Raw genomic sequence first — 17,129 nt, forward strand, 5'->3', positions numbered from 1 at the left:
TCTCAGCTCGTGATCAGCCTTAGCCTTGAGAAGAATCCTTCTGCAACGGGCCTCCTCCTCCCGGTATACCCTTTTGTCTATTTGCCCCAGTACCCATTTCCTACAGAGGTTCCTCTTTTGTCTAATCCCTCTAACCACCTCCTTTCGCATCCATGGCGGCACTCTCCTCCGCCTCCCCACCTTACTGACTAGAGGTGTCGTCAAGGCTTGCACCTCCAAAACCTCCCTTTTGAGTGCCATCCACCCCTCCTTAACTCACTTACCTTCCAGCAACCTATCCCAGGAAACTTTCCCAAGTCTGGCCTTCAGTTGGCCAAAGTTGGCCCTCTTGAAGTCCCAGCTTCTAGTGCTCGACCTGCTGCACGTCCCCAGTCCCCTGATCTCAAAGCAAAGGATGGAGTGATCACTCGCATCCAGAGCTCCCCTAATCTGTACTTCATCCATCAGCTCCTCTCTATTGGTCAATACTAAGTCAAGGATGTTTTCTCCCCTCGTCATCTCTCGGACCCTCTGTGTGAAAAACCCTCCCTCTATAGCTTCTAGGAAGCGACGTGACCTGGCTGTCACCGCCGAGTGAGTCTCCCAACTAATATTAGGGAGACTGAAATCTCCCATAATTACTGTGTCTCTCCCTCGAGATGTCCTTAGAATCTGGCCTGGCAGGACATCATCCAGGCTCTCATTTGACCTGGAGGGTTATAAGATACCCCCACAGTCAGGTCTCTTTCCCTGTCAAAACCCCTAAGTTTCACCCAGACTGCCTCTGCCGAATCCTGATCTGTGCTGCATTCTATCTCACTGCATCCTATCCCTTTCCTGACGTATAAAGCCATGCCCCCTCCCCTCTTTCCCTTCCTGTCCTTTCTAAAAAGATGAGACCCCTCTATGTTCACATTCCACTCTTGCCTTTCATCCCACCCAGTTTCTGTGATTCCCACCAGGTCATACCCTCCTATTCCCAGGAGAGCATCAAGCTCTTCCTGCTTATTACCCATGCTCCTAGCATTGGTGTACATGCCTCCTCCTCCTGTGGGTGACATGCCTCCATGTCTCCCCGGCTGCTCCTTCCGTGGCCTCTCCCTCAACCCTCTGTCCAGACTTCTTTTATGTAATACTGTGAACAAAAGAAGCCCCTCTTGTTCACTGTCTAACCATGACAGTGAACCAAGCAAGTCATTTTATAAAAATAGACTATTGTAGATGTACACTAACAATATAGAGTGAGACCGTCTCCAGTCAGGACCAGTTGCCATAGCTATCATGTACACCAACTGTATATATTTAGCTTTTTGTAATGATTAGTAACAGAAAATGTCATAGCAGGAAATATTCCGTTACTTTTTGTACATGATTATCCTGACCTATACTTCCTTTCATGACATCTGGTGTCAAAACCTCTGTCTCCAGGCTTATCTTTACCAATTCTGACCTTCTTGACAGAGGTTTATTTTATATTTTCAGCCCTCTTGTGTCTCTCTGATAGAGCCCTCAGTAAATAACCCTTGTTGTTTGGTCATCAGGTAAAAATTATATTCTTCTCAAAGCATGCATTCTTTCATTGATGTATGACCCTACCAAGAGCACTGATAACTACACCAAGTCTACCTTTGTCCAGAGGGACCAAAACAATTTAATCTAATGAAAGGTGTTTCACTGGATCTAATAACATTCCAAGCAATTAAACTGCTACTTAAGGGAAAATATTCCCTTAGGGGAATACAATCCATTGTAGAATCAGTAACAGACCTCCAGAAACCATTGAACCATCAACTAACAGCAAGACCTTCATGTCTGGAATAAATTTTTGTTTATTAACCCAGGCACTGGTCCAGTATTTCCATTGCCTGACTTGATTCTTAAGGAAAACTCCAGACAGCCTTGCCTGCTTACTGAATTGCACAGAGCGTGAGAAGGAAACCTGTAGAGCACCATGACATCAGGTTATAACCCCTCAGGACCACTTCCTGGAAACTGCCTGCCAGGAAGGAATAGAATCACCATAAAATAGTGCCTGGCACCTTCATCTTGGGCAGACCACCAAACCAACAGAATGCATACTTGAAATTCAGGAGGACCAACAGGGTGGCATTCCTTCTGTTGCTTGTTATTATTAGAATATTCAACATGGAGAGCAAGATAATTTCATCCTCAGATCCCAAAGTAGACTGCATCTAGGTATTTTTTATTCAACAGTGTTAGGAGCTCAAGCATCTTGTCTAAAGAGGGAAGTTGTTGTTACAGTCATCCAGGTCCAAAGCATGTTTCAAAGAGAATAATTATATGACCACTGCCTTCAAAGGCCACTCCCTGACAAGCATCAAAGCCTGAGGATACTCAACAAGCTTGGAGCTAGTACAGAATGCAGTAGTTCAGCTCTTGTTAATAAAGGGCAGCCTTTTTCAGCATGGACTAGCTGCCTATTCACTTCTGGGTCAAGTTTAAACTCTGTGTTGTTACATACTGCCAAGTCATCTATGATTTATGGTGACCTATACACTCCAAAATGTCCTGTCCTGCACAGTCCTGCTCAGCTTTTGTAAACTCAAGGCTCAATCCCTAGCGCCAACTTGAAACTGGTTCTCAGTAACTGTCTAGCTCATTTCTGGGTCCACCGGCCTTGGCATTTCAGTGCAGAATTCCAAACTCATCTCTTCTTCAGCTTCTATATCAGAATCCAAGTCAAGAACATTTGAAGGCTGTATTATGGGAGAAGCCAGCCCAATCCTTACACTGTTGACCATAATTCAGTGAGAAGGTAAGGAGGGCTTTACTCAGAGAAGCAACCAAGAGGCCAATGGTAGCCCTAAACTGAGATGGAAGAAACCATCCATGGGACAACTATGCCAGAAGCTCCACAAAGCTGGGCTTTACTGACCAGTGGCAAGAAAGGTATTGCTAGAACAAACCAATACCACAGCCCATTTAGAGTTTGCAAAGAGGTGTGTAAGAGACATAGAAAATATATGGGAAAAGGCGTAGCACAAAGCCAACAGGGCTTATTGCCGTGAAAACATTATCCTCTCAGTGAAGCATGGTGGGGACAGCATGATTTTGAGGGGATGCTTTTCCTCAGCAGGAACTGGGAAACAGGTGAGAACTGAGGGCCATGTACAGAGCAATTTAGAAGAAAACTTTTCAACCTTCAAGGGACCTGGGACTGGACAGAGGTTCACCTTCTTGTGGGACAATGACTCTTAACACACAGCTAAATAACACTGAGAGGTATAAACACAAGATACCGAATATCTTAGAATGGCCCAAGCAAAGCTCAGACTTCAACTGATTGAGATAATGGCAAGACTTCAGCTAACAGAGCTGGAACAGTTTTCCAACTGAGAAGAATGGGCAAACACTGCCGGATCCTGATGCCCAAAGCTTTACCAAAGACAACCTGCAGCTGTAATTGCAGCCAAAGGTACTTCTACCAAGTATTAACTTGGGAGAGGAATGCATATGCAGCTAACAAATGCCAGTTTGTTATTTACATAACTTTTGTGTCAAAATAAAAACATTTGGCATCTTCACCTGCCCAGCAAATGAGGTTAACAGATGGCAAGCCACTGGTGGTTCTGCATGGCCCACGGCCCAACTGGAGTCCACCCAGAGAAAAGCTTTCTGTATGGCAGCTAATTCCTCTAGAACTTCCTGCCTCCGGGGTCAACACAGTGTTGTTTCCCGAACTTACCAAAAATACCTTTATTTCAGAAAGCATTCTTAGATTGACCAGCCACTGCACTTTTTTTACTAATATGCTGATTTAATAAAGTGTTTTATTCTTTTTATTGTTCACCACTCCAGAATCTGTTTAGAGGTGGAATGGTAGATAAATGTTGTAAAAAGATAAGTAAATGGGAAGGGCATGAAGCTGCAGCAGCACAAGCTGTAATGTATGCAACCAATAAATAAGTCTCCTCTTGTGGAATATACATGGCCCCAGCCCCCTGTGATTAATTTAGTTCTGAGTAGAGTATGTGAGTATGGGTATGAGAAATATATTTCTGTTAAATTTTGATCAGGATTTTACCCAGTTCATACATTCCAGACTAAACCAGACTTAGATGCAATCTCAGGCTAGAATTGGTGTCACTTCTTGAGCCTGCAGTGTTATCCACAGACCAAAAGATAGTGCTTGGAAGCATACATACTGGAACTGGACTGCTGGGGTGGGGAACAGGAAATCTGGATTCTAGTCCCCAGTCAGCCATTAAGCTCATTGGGTGACTTTGGGCCAGTCACAGACTCTCTGCCAAACCTATCTCACAGGTTATTGGCATGGGAATAAAATGGAAAGGTGGAGAACCTTGTAAGCTACTTTACAGAGTTCTTGAGAGAAATACAGAGGAGGAGTGTAAATGTAATATAATAATGAGCATCTTTCAAAAATGAGTATGTTGCAAAATTTGGACAATTGATGCACACATTTTGAAAAATATGCATGAAAATAAGCACAAATTTTCATGCAAAAAGGCAAAAAAAGAAGCTCATCATTTGATATGGACTCTAGTCAGAATAAGCTAGAAGATAGAATTTGGAGAACTTCTAGGAGCTTAAGGTTTACTGATTCACAAATCCCTAGTAAAGAGTACCCTGGAGAAGGAGGAGGAGATATGAAAAGGCTCGAGGCACTGTCAGTTTTGTTTCACAAAGGCAGAGAAAGTGCACATTTCCCTCCCAAGAAGACAACATAGAAAGGAAGCCAGTGGAACAATAGTTTGCGGCAGCTTAGCTTAGCTCTTTCTAACAAGCATGAAGTTTTTTCAGAAACAGAGCATATTTGTACTATTTGGTGACAAAAATATGGTGATCACTTTCACTTATGTAGGGATGCAGCATTTTACATGTGTAAAAGTACACCATCAGCTGAACAGAACATAACACAATGGCTGTGTCCACACATAACACCAAGCCATGGCAAAAATGGCTTGTCCTTATGTGTGAATTTAGTAATGTTGAAGTGTGACATGGTACCTTGAATCGCCATGGATAAGGTTTCCACATTTTAACACTGCTAGCTGTTGTGTGTGAATTTAGTTACAATGTTTCTCCATTTCTGCTATGGAGTTTGGCAGCAAAAGCAGCCACAGCAGCAGCATACACTTCATTTTTCACTGTCTTGATTGGCTGCCTTATGCTGCCTTTTCTCTCTGTCTGCACACTGCCTTCTCAATGTCCGGCCACAGCTCAAGAGTATCAGCTGCAGGGCATCACAAAGCACCATCTCCAGCAGCAGTGACCTGGAAGACAGGCACACTTGGCACTCCTCTCTGGTCGCTACACTTTGCTGGTTCTGCACTCTGAAATGGCTGTATGTGTGTTCTACTCAGGGAGCCAGGAGTTTCCTCTTGTAAAGGCAGCTTTGCACAAGATGGCAATAGGCAGGCAGCAATGCTACAGTAGGAATTAAATTTAACTGTAGCATTGCTGCCTGCCTATTGCCATCTTGACGGTTGTTCGCAGGAGAGAAATTATGAGCAACCCATTTCATTACAGCTCTTATTTCAGGGGTAACCAATGCAGAGCCTTCCAGATGTTTTAGACTGTGGCTCCTATTGGTCCCAACCAGTGAAGGGTGGTGGTTAAGAGTAGGACTCACATGATCTGGGCTCTAGTCCCCACTCAACCATGGAGCTCACTGGGTGACTTTGGACTAATCACAGGCTCTCAGCCCAACCAATCTTACAGGGCTGTTGTTGTGAGGATAATATAGAGAGGAGGAGAAGGAGAAATATGTAAGCTAGCTTGAGTTCACTGAAAAGAAAAAAGGCAGGAAACAACTATAATAAAATAAGTCACCATGGCCAATGGTCAGTGATTATAGGAGCTGTGCATTTGCGAGGCCCTAGGTTGCTTATTCCTCTCCTTCATTCTCTCCTTCAATAAGTTTTCATAAATTCTTTTGAGAGAGCAATTGAATTGTCTAACCATCTCACACATATTTATGAATGGCAGCATAAAATTCCGAGCTTGTGGCACAAAGCAGAAGATAGCACAAAACTTTGGCATAAGAGTTTCTTTCTGTGGATATAAAAATGTTAACTAAGGTGTCAACAAATAATTCCATGTGGTTATGTTGGTATACGCTTCTGGCTAGTGGTACAAAACTAGCAGAAACATTTGCCAAAGATTTTGAGGAGATACCGTATTTTGGATTTTGTAGTTAACAAAGGTTGCAACATACAATAATAATTCATACTGTACTAGCTTCTGTACCTGCCACTTTAGACAAGATCTGTGAACATTTGGGAAAGGAGATGAACTCCTAATAGGCTTGTCACTGACTGAATGATGACCAACTTTATCTAGATCCTATCAGTGGAAAAATCTTTCTTGCTTTAGGCTTTTGCATAGATGTTTGGGTTAAAAAAAATCAGGGATAAACAGTTTTCAGTAGTAGAAGTGAGGACATACAACAGAAAAAAGAGAGCTTTACGTGATAATCAATACTCTTCTTAGATATATGCATGTAATATCAAGCCTTCCTCTAGCGGAACATACACTGTATTGATCATATACCATTCAAAATTTTATACCATAAAAATGTCTAGAAAGGGACACCAATAAAATGTTAGGGCATAAATATTATAGCCATATAATAAATATTACAAATACTTTGCTACTGTATCATGTAAACTGTGAGAAATATTTAAAGATAGGGTCCCAATATATGGAACATTCCTAGAACAGAGGACAAACCTCACTTTAAATCTTTCCCAATAAAAATTAACTTTCAAACTTGAGAAAGCCAGTGGGGTGTTTCATTTTTGCATCACAGCATTGAAGATTGTCTTTGTCACTGAATTCACAATGCTGCAACTTTGGAATTACATTATCTGAGCAATATCTGGATATATGTGCGTGTGTGTGACAGTTGTGAACTAGAACATCTCTGTTCATAGCATCATTAAAATGACACTATACTTTTCCAGGCTTAGAAGGAAAAGAAATCTCCCAGGAAAACCGCAGGCAAAGATCATCACAATTACACGACTGCATTTAAGAGCAAAAAACTGAAGTGACAACTGTAGAGGCAGTATTTTCTGCAAAGCAGTAATTGATCATCACTACAGCCAGTTGTAAATTACTGGAAATCATTTATTATTTACTTGGTGAATGTGCAACGTGATAAGGTCAAGGCAGATTCAGACTCTTCCTCAATATACACTAGTATAAAATGTTTATCATCAGTGAGGTATTTAAGCTTGAAAGACTAACAAAATGAGTTGTGCATTGATTTTCACAGCTCATTCTTTTTTTCTTACTTCTACAGCCCTGTCCAAAATGATACATTCTATCTTATCATTAATTTTATTTCAATATTATACTCCATTTTTCTTTCTAAAGTGAAGTCCAATGCAGTTAATATTTTATTAATTTTTACATGTTAAAATGTTCTTTTCCCAGCAAAGCCTCAAGGTGGTTTATACAATTAAATTCCATTAAATTCAATGATTGGTCACAATCCTGGTCCATGAATCCCCTTTCTTCAGGATTATCAAAAATGAATTATGTGACTAATTTTTCAATAGCCAAAATATCAAATTGTGGCAACAACAATCTTTATAAATATATAAACAAATATTTCAAGATAGTTCTGTGTAGAACATCTAATCTCTTTTCCTTCTAGAACACCAGTTCTGAAAGGGTAAATTATACTCTAAAAATATGTTTCCCCTTTTTGGAAAATTACCATTTCTAACCATACAAGGGGAGTCACAAAGTGTGTACAGGATTGTCCTGTAAGTCCTAGTTTCCTAAATCTAGACTGGTTACCATTTCCCCTTTGATGGCTTCGCATTTTCCTAGGTAGCATATAATCTCCCATGGCATTATCCCAGCTGATTCTGTTTTGGAAGGAACCACATAATAAAAAACTTTTACATTTTTACTGAAGCAGCAGGAGACTCCAGCCAGGAGAACAGCAGCAATCATCAGTCTTCAATTTTACACAGCAAAATGTATGAGTTATATCACCAAGGCACACATTTTCCTTAAATTAACAAGTGACATGGCATTGCATGGTAGCAGATGTCGAAAGATGTCGAAAGTACTTACATATTCATTAGCTCTTGAAAGACATCGCTTTTCATTGGAAATACAAAGGTATTAATGACTGATTTTAAATACTCCAGAGAAACAAATCCGCTCCGACCAACATCAAATGCTCTGAAGGCTTTTACAACATCTTCATAGGCTGAACGCAGCTGTAAAGAATACAATTTATAAAGATCAAACTTATGAAGGTTTCTGAAGCCATTAAAAGGGTTTTATTTTAAAAATTCCCCTATGCTAAGATACATTCAAAGAAATTGATCTGCATGCTCTGACCATGTTTAATTGATATCCTTACTAGATTGCAGTTTTCCCTAACAGACAGGCTCAAAAAGAAGGTAGCTGAGCTTCAAAAGGATAGTCTTCCCTTATTCAATCTTCATGAAGCAAAGCACATACAGAACCTCCAGCTGAGGACATTAGGGCCATGATTCTGGCTATTAAAATTGGACTTGAGAATAATAACATGAAATGGAAAGTGTTGATGCACATAGAACACTGAATAGATACCCAAGAAACTATGAGTGAAGTCAAACATTCCAATGTATGGCAGAATTTTTTTGAACATATATGTGCCTTTAAAACATTTTAAAACTGTTTTCTTGTCAGGATAGAGAAAGTTCAATTACACTTTCATTATACATAAGTATTACATTTGTATTCTCCATATGCATATTATCTCCTTTTTTGCTTATGCTTCAAAACATATGAAGGCTACAGTTAAAGAGGCTGCTGCAAGTACATTGCATTTTGCAATGAGCAGAAAGAATGTTTAACAGCTACGAGATGCATAGACTCCAATACATGTTGTCCCTTCATATGAATTCACACCTCAAAACTGGGGGAGCAGAGGGAAAGACCAACTGAGTCCACAAATAAGTGGATTCCAGTTAGACATTCTGTTCAAGAAGTAAATACAAAATGGAGTACATAGACGGTAACCTAAGCACCTCACACAGAATTTTTTTTTAATGTTTAAAAAATTATATCCCACTTTCCTTTTAAAAAATGCAAACCAACTAACTCAAAGTAATAAAAGCAAGACCAGACAAGAATACAACCAAGAAACAGAACATAACACAGCAGATAAAAAGGGGCCATGAAGGCCATTATTAATAGCTACCATCCATGATAGCAAGTGTTACCTCAAAATGAGGCAGTAAGCTCATTAGTGCTTGTTGCTTGGCAACATGAGCAGGAAGGTTCTACTGCACTTCTGTCCTGCATGAAGGTTCCCAACTGGCCTCTGGTTCATTGTTATGGGAAGAAAACACTAGACTAGATAAGCCTTTGGTGCAATATAGCATGGTTCTTCTCACATTCTTAAGAAAACAAAAGAAAAAGCATACGATTCAATCAGCCAGCTCCCAAAGTCTCCCTAAAAGTCACTTCTTTTATTTTCCCAATATTTTAATGGTTAGATTTTTATCCCCATTTTTATATGTATAATGTAGCTCTAAGATTGATTATTAACATAGAAACATAGAAAAAGAGCGAGTCAGAAGGGGCCTCCCAGGCCATCTAGTCTGACCTCCGGCACCAGCCACCTCCGCTCACGACATGCCCACCATGTGCACGTCCAGCCTATCCTTGAACACCCTCACCGATGGGGCCTCAACAACCTCTCGTGGAAGCCCATTCCACCCCCTCAGGGTCCTGTCAGGAAGTGCTTCCTGGCATCCAAATGGAACCTTGGTTCCCTGAGATTTGCTCCGTTGGAGCACGTCCTGCCTTCTATTATAGCTATGGTGGCTATAATAAAATATTGTAATATTGTACTAATATTGTAATATTGTATTTTATGGTAACTTTATAAAGATTGTTTTACATTTTGATTTGTAAACCAACCAAATCAAGAAGCCTTTAAGTTGATGGCCCTGTAAAAATATAATAAATAAATAGTTCACACTATAATAGGTGACAAAGCAAAAGTAAAGACATAGTCAGATGGGCTTAGGTGAGAGGGCATTCCACAGGGTTGAAGCCAAGCAGAAAGCCTTGCTCCTTGTATTCATGCTACATCTCAGTTGGCTGGGGAACCTGTCAGAGCACCATGGAGTACACAGGATGTAACTTCTGGGAGAAGATGATCTTGAAGTATGTAGGTAAAGCCAGTACAACCACTATGGTGGTAAAAATATCACTGTAATACTACAGAGTTGAAAAATGGTTGCCATTTAATGGTTTCCCCAAATTTATTATATTTACCTAAGGACAGGCCCAGTGGTAAAACCTTTCTTATTTAAAAATAAAGAAAACACACTAACAGTAACATATTGCTGCCTAAGACAAGACTGGATATTAGAAACATTAGGAAATTTCCAAATACACTGATATGGTTCCTATTTGCCTTCTCTGGGTGAGTAAAATGTTGATCATTACTTGTGTAAATCTCCCTTATATTTTCCAAAGACCTTACCTTTTCCCTAAAATTCTTTGCAGTGGTATCTAGATGGATTTTTGTTAAATTATATCCAGCAGTAGTAGGTGAGGGTAGTTTTGATTCACTTTTCTTTTCTAGTGGCTCATTTTGGTTCTCCACTGTTAAGAAAAGCTATAGCTTAGTAAAATTGATATTAATATTATTGTTAAAAATAACTCTTAATTACAGCACTGAATATTCATACTCTGCTTTTGAAAGCATTCAGCAAACATTGTTCAAGTAATTTGTACAAGCACCTGCAAGGTAACCAGTATAACTATCTCCATACTTTAGTTGTGAGGGAAAAAGCCATTTCAAATGTTATATAGCAATTATGTTTGCCTATTCTTCACTGCTGTCAATATTAGTGCTACCTACTTATTGCATGAAAGGCAGATGCGAGTATTGCTGGGTCAAAATTATGAAAGGCTGAAAATCTGGTCTTAAAGTATGGAATTAAATATGCAGCCTACATACACCAGGGACCAGCAACTACTAAATGAGTTCTTGTATGTGTACTGAAGTGTGGATGCACTGTTTATTTAATTACTTACAAAACAAAACAGCAGTATACACTTGGCAAACCTGTCTAAAGTTTGCATGTCTATAAAAGATAATGACTGGGTTCAAACAACATGATAATCCACACTCAAGTACTGTCTATGGGTTGGGTGTGGACTTCCATTAAACTCAGATGCATTTGCAACCCATGGCTTGTTCACCATGAATATCCCATGGTTTATGGGTTCTTCACTGTAGTTTCAACAATCACTCACAGGTAAGTTGCAAAGGTAGAGACTGGTGGTCAAACTGCACATTGTTCCAAATACATAACTATAAATTATGCTAATTATGTAATGTGTAGCCACCTATGGATTTTCTCTTCATTTAAAAGCATGAAGGATGTTTTTTCCTGCCACTATTCTGTGCACAGAGAATAAACAGGTAGTACTTTTTAGAAATAATAATGGGGAAGGAGGAGGTTACACCTCTTTTTTGACCTGGATTTCTCTCCACTCCTGGTGCTTGCTTTTAAGTAAACAATTAAAGAACTACATATTTAATATAATGCTGCATACAAGCAGTGGGTCAGACTCCTGAAGGCTACAAGAAAAGGAGTAGGAAAACACGGCTGCAGAAGACTCAGGTTCAGGAATCAGTCTTGAGGCAAAATTTACAGATGCCAGAGCAAATCACCAGATTTTCCTGGTAAACTACTGAACACCTAGCCAGTCTGCATGTAGGGCTGCTCAGTAGCCGAAACCAGTTCAAAGGTTCCCTGCTGCAGTATTGAGTCCACTGATGGCTTGCCCCTTCATGTCCAACCACTTCATAAACTCTAATTCCCAGCTACCCTGTTTTTCACGATTCAGTAACTGTAGAGTTTCTGAGCTAGTCACAGCTCAGAGAGGTGAAGGTTTCAAAGCTTTGGAGGACAGGAAGCTATGCAATTCCAGAACATGCCTAGAGGAACCCCTCTCGTCCAAATGAACTCAAGCTAAGTCTGCCTGACTGGTAACAGCCCTGCCAGTCACATGGCAGTGGGAGGATAGTTCAGTCTCTGCACAGTTCCCTAGAGCTGTCAGTACCAGCATCTGGTGGCTCTGCACAACTATCTTCCAAGCTATAATTAGCATCTGGACTAAAAGCAAAGAAGTATTTTCCATTTTCATGTGATTTGCAAAATATTGCTCCACATTTTATGTGCAAATTATATTATGAAAATCAAAACTTGTACTGAACTCAGCTGCAGTAGGGACTTTTTAACAGCATGAGTTTCTCTTCTCATATTTCTATGCAATGAAAAAGTACCAGTGGAGGAAACTGCAATTGCAAGAAGACTCCCAGGAATTGCTAGATATTTCCATAAATTAGTTTTAGTCTGCCTTTCTACCAAATCTAACCCCAAGGCTACCACCAATAAGGGGCAGAAGGTTTGCTTCTGATTTCTCCCCACAACAATCACAGCAGAATAACATTATCCAAATGGGCTGGGGGTGGGCAGACTTGACTGAGAGCCAGTGTGGTGTAGTGGTTAAGAGCATGGGACTGGGACTCAGACGATCTGGGTTCTAGTCTCCGCTCAGTCATGGAGCCAACTGGGTGACTTTGGGCCAGTCACAGACTCTCAGCCCAGCCTACCTTACAGGGTTGTTGTGGGGACAAGATGGAGGAGGAGAATGATGTAAGCTGCCTTGAGCCCTTTGTAGGAAAGGCAGGATATAAATTGGAAAATAAATAAATTGGAAAATAAATTCCATTTGCCAAAATCTTGAGAAGAATCTCTTTCAACAATTGTTATGCTTTTTTATGTCATCGCAGTAAAGCCTACTGTTTACCTGTATGACATAAGATGCAAAAAGAGGAAAACCAATGTTGTATTTATCTCAGTTATACTTGTGCATATTATAGCACCAGTATTGTTAAATGTTGCTGCTGTTATCAGCATTCAAATCTCAATTGAGTATTATGAAATCTCTCTTGCAAGTCAAGGAGTAAACAGGGAAGTAGTTTGAGGAGATCTCATCTTTTAAAAACTGTTTTTCTTCAGTGTTTTAGTGAATTACATAAAATGCACACACACATTACTTTTTTCTTTTAAAGTCATAATTTTCCATTTGTTTGGGGATTGGCAAGGCTAGATTTCTGTATGGCATTTGATTCTACAGCCTCTGGAGAACTTTCAGAAGGTATTTTGCATGCTCAAACTGCTTCAATGGGAGTTAAATGAAAGCACTGATTTCCTTGAGGATCTGGCCCATTTCTGCAAGTTACCTTAAAGTATCGGTTACATTAAGCTCAGCCTCAGCTATTTTCTTCCAACTCAGTTCCCTCTGTAAATCTGTCTCTTCGCTCCCCACACAGTAGATACTGTTCTGTATTTTGACCACTGCAGTGTTGAAAACTGACATGGCACAGTGCTTAATTTCTAATAAAGAGATGTACCAAAGCTCAAGGATACACCTCTCCACCCTGAAAGCTAAAGTAGCAGCTAGGAATGCAGGCTGGGAGGTCCCTAGCACTAATAATACCTCAGGAAATGACAAGAGGAAATCTCAAAGGTGCAGAGGAGGTAGTTGGCTTATTCATATCCAGTACATTCTGACATAGGAGTTCTTTCCTAAGGAATCGTGACCTAGTTTCTTCAGAGGAACTGCTGAAGCAGCATTATTATATATACAAAACATGGTCTTATTCACTAAGATGACTTCTGAAAAACTATGATCTTTCAGGCTCAGCTCCTCCCATGTTACACAACATAATACAACCTGGTCTTTGATTCTCTTGAGGCCCTAGTTTGAGTGGACACACCAGTAAGTCAGGCTGGTGGCTCTAAGGGAAATGGCATTCTTGGTGGTGTCACCCAGCTACAGAATAGCCTACCCAGACAGATGTGCCTGGGAGCTTCTTGTGGTCATTTCCACCCTGGAGGAAGATATTCATAATTACCAAGGCCATTTCAAAAGTTATACATCCAAATTCTCAGTGAGCGATTCAAGTTTTATTACTTGTACTGTTGAGCTGATTATATTCTTCCTTCTGTGGGGGAAACTATACTTCTCTTTATTTCTGTGAGCTGCACATGGAGCACGATATTGGTCAACCTATATAAATCAATCAATCAAGCCAGCAAGCAAGCAAATGGCATTTTTGAGGTAATGTATGTGAAATGCTTGAAGTGGCCTATATAAATACTCTTATTCCTACCATTGAAACCATTCCCCCACAAGGAAGTAAGTTTGGTCACAGTCACTTTGTAGCGTACATGTTCAGAGGCACTCTTTTATTATTATACCACATATCCAAGGGTATTCATATCTATTTTATTTTCTGCCTCTCACTGAGATAGTAAGCTTGTGTTGGGGTTGTACCATTTCAAACTGCAAACAGAAAGGAGGATCACATGACTTTGAATTTCCCTTCAAACAAAACATTCATCTGGATACCAGTTAACTAACTTGTATAAACTGGACCTTAGTTAATGAGTGGTAGTGACCTAGACCTTGCAGACCAGTTCATAATGCTATGAAAACAGAAATGTGAATCCAAGGCTCACTAAGGAATTTCTGTGTGCTGCAGAGAATTCAGGTTTCTTGATTGACAAATCTGTAATGAAGGCAGAAAAATTCAATTGTTCCTCTTTTCAGAACTTCTATTCTGCTCTATTCAGCACCTGTATAGAGAACACTGAGTGTTGCTTCTCTGAAATGCCTTATAGACCCTTATAAATATTAATCAGAGAAAACACATTTTTATTTGATTTTAGCAAAGACATTACTTAATGCTGTGCCATCCAATCTGCTTACAAGTATCTACCTGATTCTTGACTTTCTGTAGTTCTTTTCTTTTTTTTGTCCAAGTGCAGACCAAGATATTGCAAAAACTCTTTATAATTCAGTGTATTGGTTCTACAAATACAATATCGATTCCACAGCCTAAAAAAGAATTAAACAATTTAAATATATCTAAGGTAAAATACTATATATATCAAATATTTACATCTTTATAAAAATTAATATAAGAATTATAGTAAGGATTGAGTAACACTTTCTCTTTAATTTGTATGTTGTTTTCCCTCTGAGAGTATCTGTTTAGCATGGTTAATCCATTTGGTGGTAGAAGATTGTTTATGGTGTAATATGCTTAGTTTATTTTTTTTAAAATTATATTCCCCATGCTTAGTCGAATAGCCTGGGGCAGTGTGTCATGCTAATTGATCCATTTTTCAAGCAACCCTAAGTAGCATTCAATGGTTTGTGTAACCCTCCCATGTTGTTTCTTAGGTGATGTGACTCACAAAAACATGGACACACTCTCACAGTAACTGTTCTCTTGTGGACATCTATTGTCAAAATACAATAATTCTGAATTGAGTGGCAACTCTAAAAACATCAACATTTTGTCTGGATCAGATTGAGGTGATCTCGTCTAGTCAGCCACAGGCCTTCAACTGTTGCTTATGATCTTCCCAGAAACAACCAGCTTGTCTTGCCTGTCCCCAGTCTGTGGGGCTAAATGGGAGATTAAATGGGAAATGCATTTATTTAATAGCCTTTTAACTACTTTTTAAATGAAAAGCAGTTGGAGAGATTGCTAATTTGAGGGAACTGACTGAAGCTATATGAGCCTTTTACCACCAGTTTTCTTTTTCTGCTCAAGATATATTTCTCTCTCTCCCTTGCCACGCACCCATCATACTCCTGTAATTCAATCTGGAGGAGGGTGTGGATACACCTCACCTTTCCATAGGTGGAAAAATGACGAGGGGTGCAATCTACATGGGAAAAGCTTAAACAGCACTAGGATCACCATCACTTACCACCCTTCTGTCATTCAATCTTTCAGGATCCTAAGCAGCCTTTCAATAGAAATAAATGTAAAAGCAGAGGCACAGGTCTTCCATGTAATGTGTGATCTGGTCCTGACATGCCTTGATATTCTGTCTCTGTAAGTATGGGGGTCCCAGTTAGCTATCAGAGCTGACAACTGGAACTTGTGACAAAATGCTGCATTATCTTTCGGAATTAAGAAGAGCATTCATGTACAGAGAAACTGCCAGTCTGGAATAGGCTTAGAAACATAGAAAACAGAGCGAGTCAGAAGGGACCTCCCGGGCCATCTAGTCTGACCTCCAGCACCAGCTGGCTCCGCTCACGACATGCCCACCATGTGGACGTCCAGCCTATCCTTGAACACCCGCACCGATGAGGCCTCAACGACCTCTCGTGGAAGCCCATTCCACACCCTCGGGGTCCTCACTGTCAGGAAGTACTTCCTGGCATCCAAACGAAACTTTGGCTCCCTGAGCTTTGCTCCGTTGGAGCGTGTTCTGCCTTCCTCTGCAGGGGAGAACAGGTCTCTACCCATCTCCATGTGACATCCCCTCACATACCTGTATGTCGCCAACAGATCCCCTCTGAGTCTCCTCTTCTCCAGGCTGAAGAGACCCAGTTCCCTCAGTCTCACCTCATACCCCATCCCCTGCAAACCGGCCACCAACCTTGTGGCACTACGCTGCACTGACTCCAACTTGGCTATATCCTTTCTGTAATGAGGGGCCCAAAACTGAACACAATACTCCAGTTGCGGACGCACTAGAGTCGTGTAGAGTGGTAGTAATGCCTCTCTTGATCTAGAAGCCACACTTCTGGCTATGCAACCAAGGGTGGCGTTCGCCCTCTTGACCACCGCATCACACTGCTGACTCATGTTTAGCCTGCAGTCAACCTGTACCCCTTCACAAGTGCTGCTCTCCAGTCACTTGTCACCTAACCTGTACTTACGACACCTATTCCTATGCCCCAAGTGCAAGACTTTGCACTTATCCACATTGAACGCCATCCTGTTGTCTCCTGCCCACTTCCATAGTCTGTCCAGATCCTTTTGGATCTGGAGTACCTGCTCCTCAGTTGTGGCCACTGCTCCAGTTTTAGTATCATCTGCGAATTTGATCAGCAGACTGTTCACCCATTCTTCCATGTCATGAATGAAAAGATTAAACAGGATCAGCCCCAGGACAGAGCCCTGGGGGACCCTGCTTGTCACTGGCCACCATCCCGATGATTCCCCATTAATGGTTACCTTCTGCTTTCGGTCAGTCAACCATGCCCTAATCCAGAGGACAGTGCTTTGGCGTATCCCAAAACTCCTCAGTTTC

At 40.7% G+C, this 17,129-nt stretch overlaps 1 protein-coding gene across 1 annotated transcript in view; it reads right to left on the reverse strand.

The window, feature by feature from the left end:
• EFCAB6 (EF-hand calcium binding domain 6) overlaps window positions 1-17,129 on the reverse strand; it is a 174,833-nt gene that overhangs the window by 128,322 nt on the left and 29,382 nt on the right. Inside the window, 3 exon segments of the mRNA XM_044450904.1 lie at window positions 8,053-8,201; window positions 10,469-10,590; window positions 14,789-14,907. Coding sequence (XP_044306839.1) covers window positions 8,053-8,201; window positions 10,469-10,590; window positions 14,789-14,907 — 390 coding nt within the window.

This window comes from Varanus komodoensis, unplaced genomic scaffold, assembly GCF_004798865.1.
Source record: "Varanus komodoensis strain SLA01 unplaced genomic scaffold, ASM479886v1 scaffold69, whole genome shotgun sequence".
Taxonomy (NCBI): Eukaryota; Metazoa; Chordata; class Lepidosauria; order Squamata; family Varanidae; genus Varanus; species Varanus komodoensis.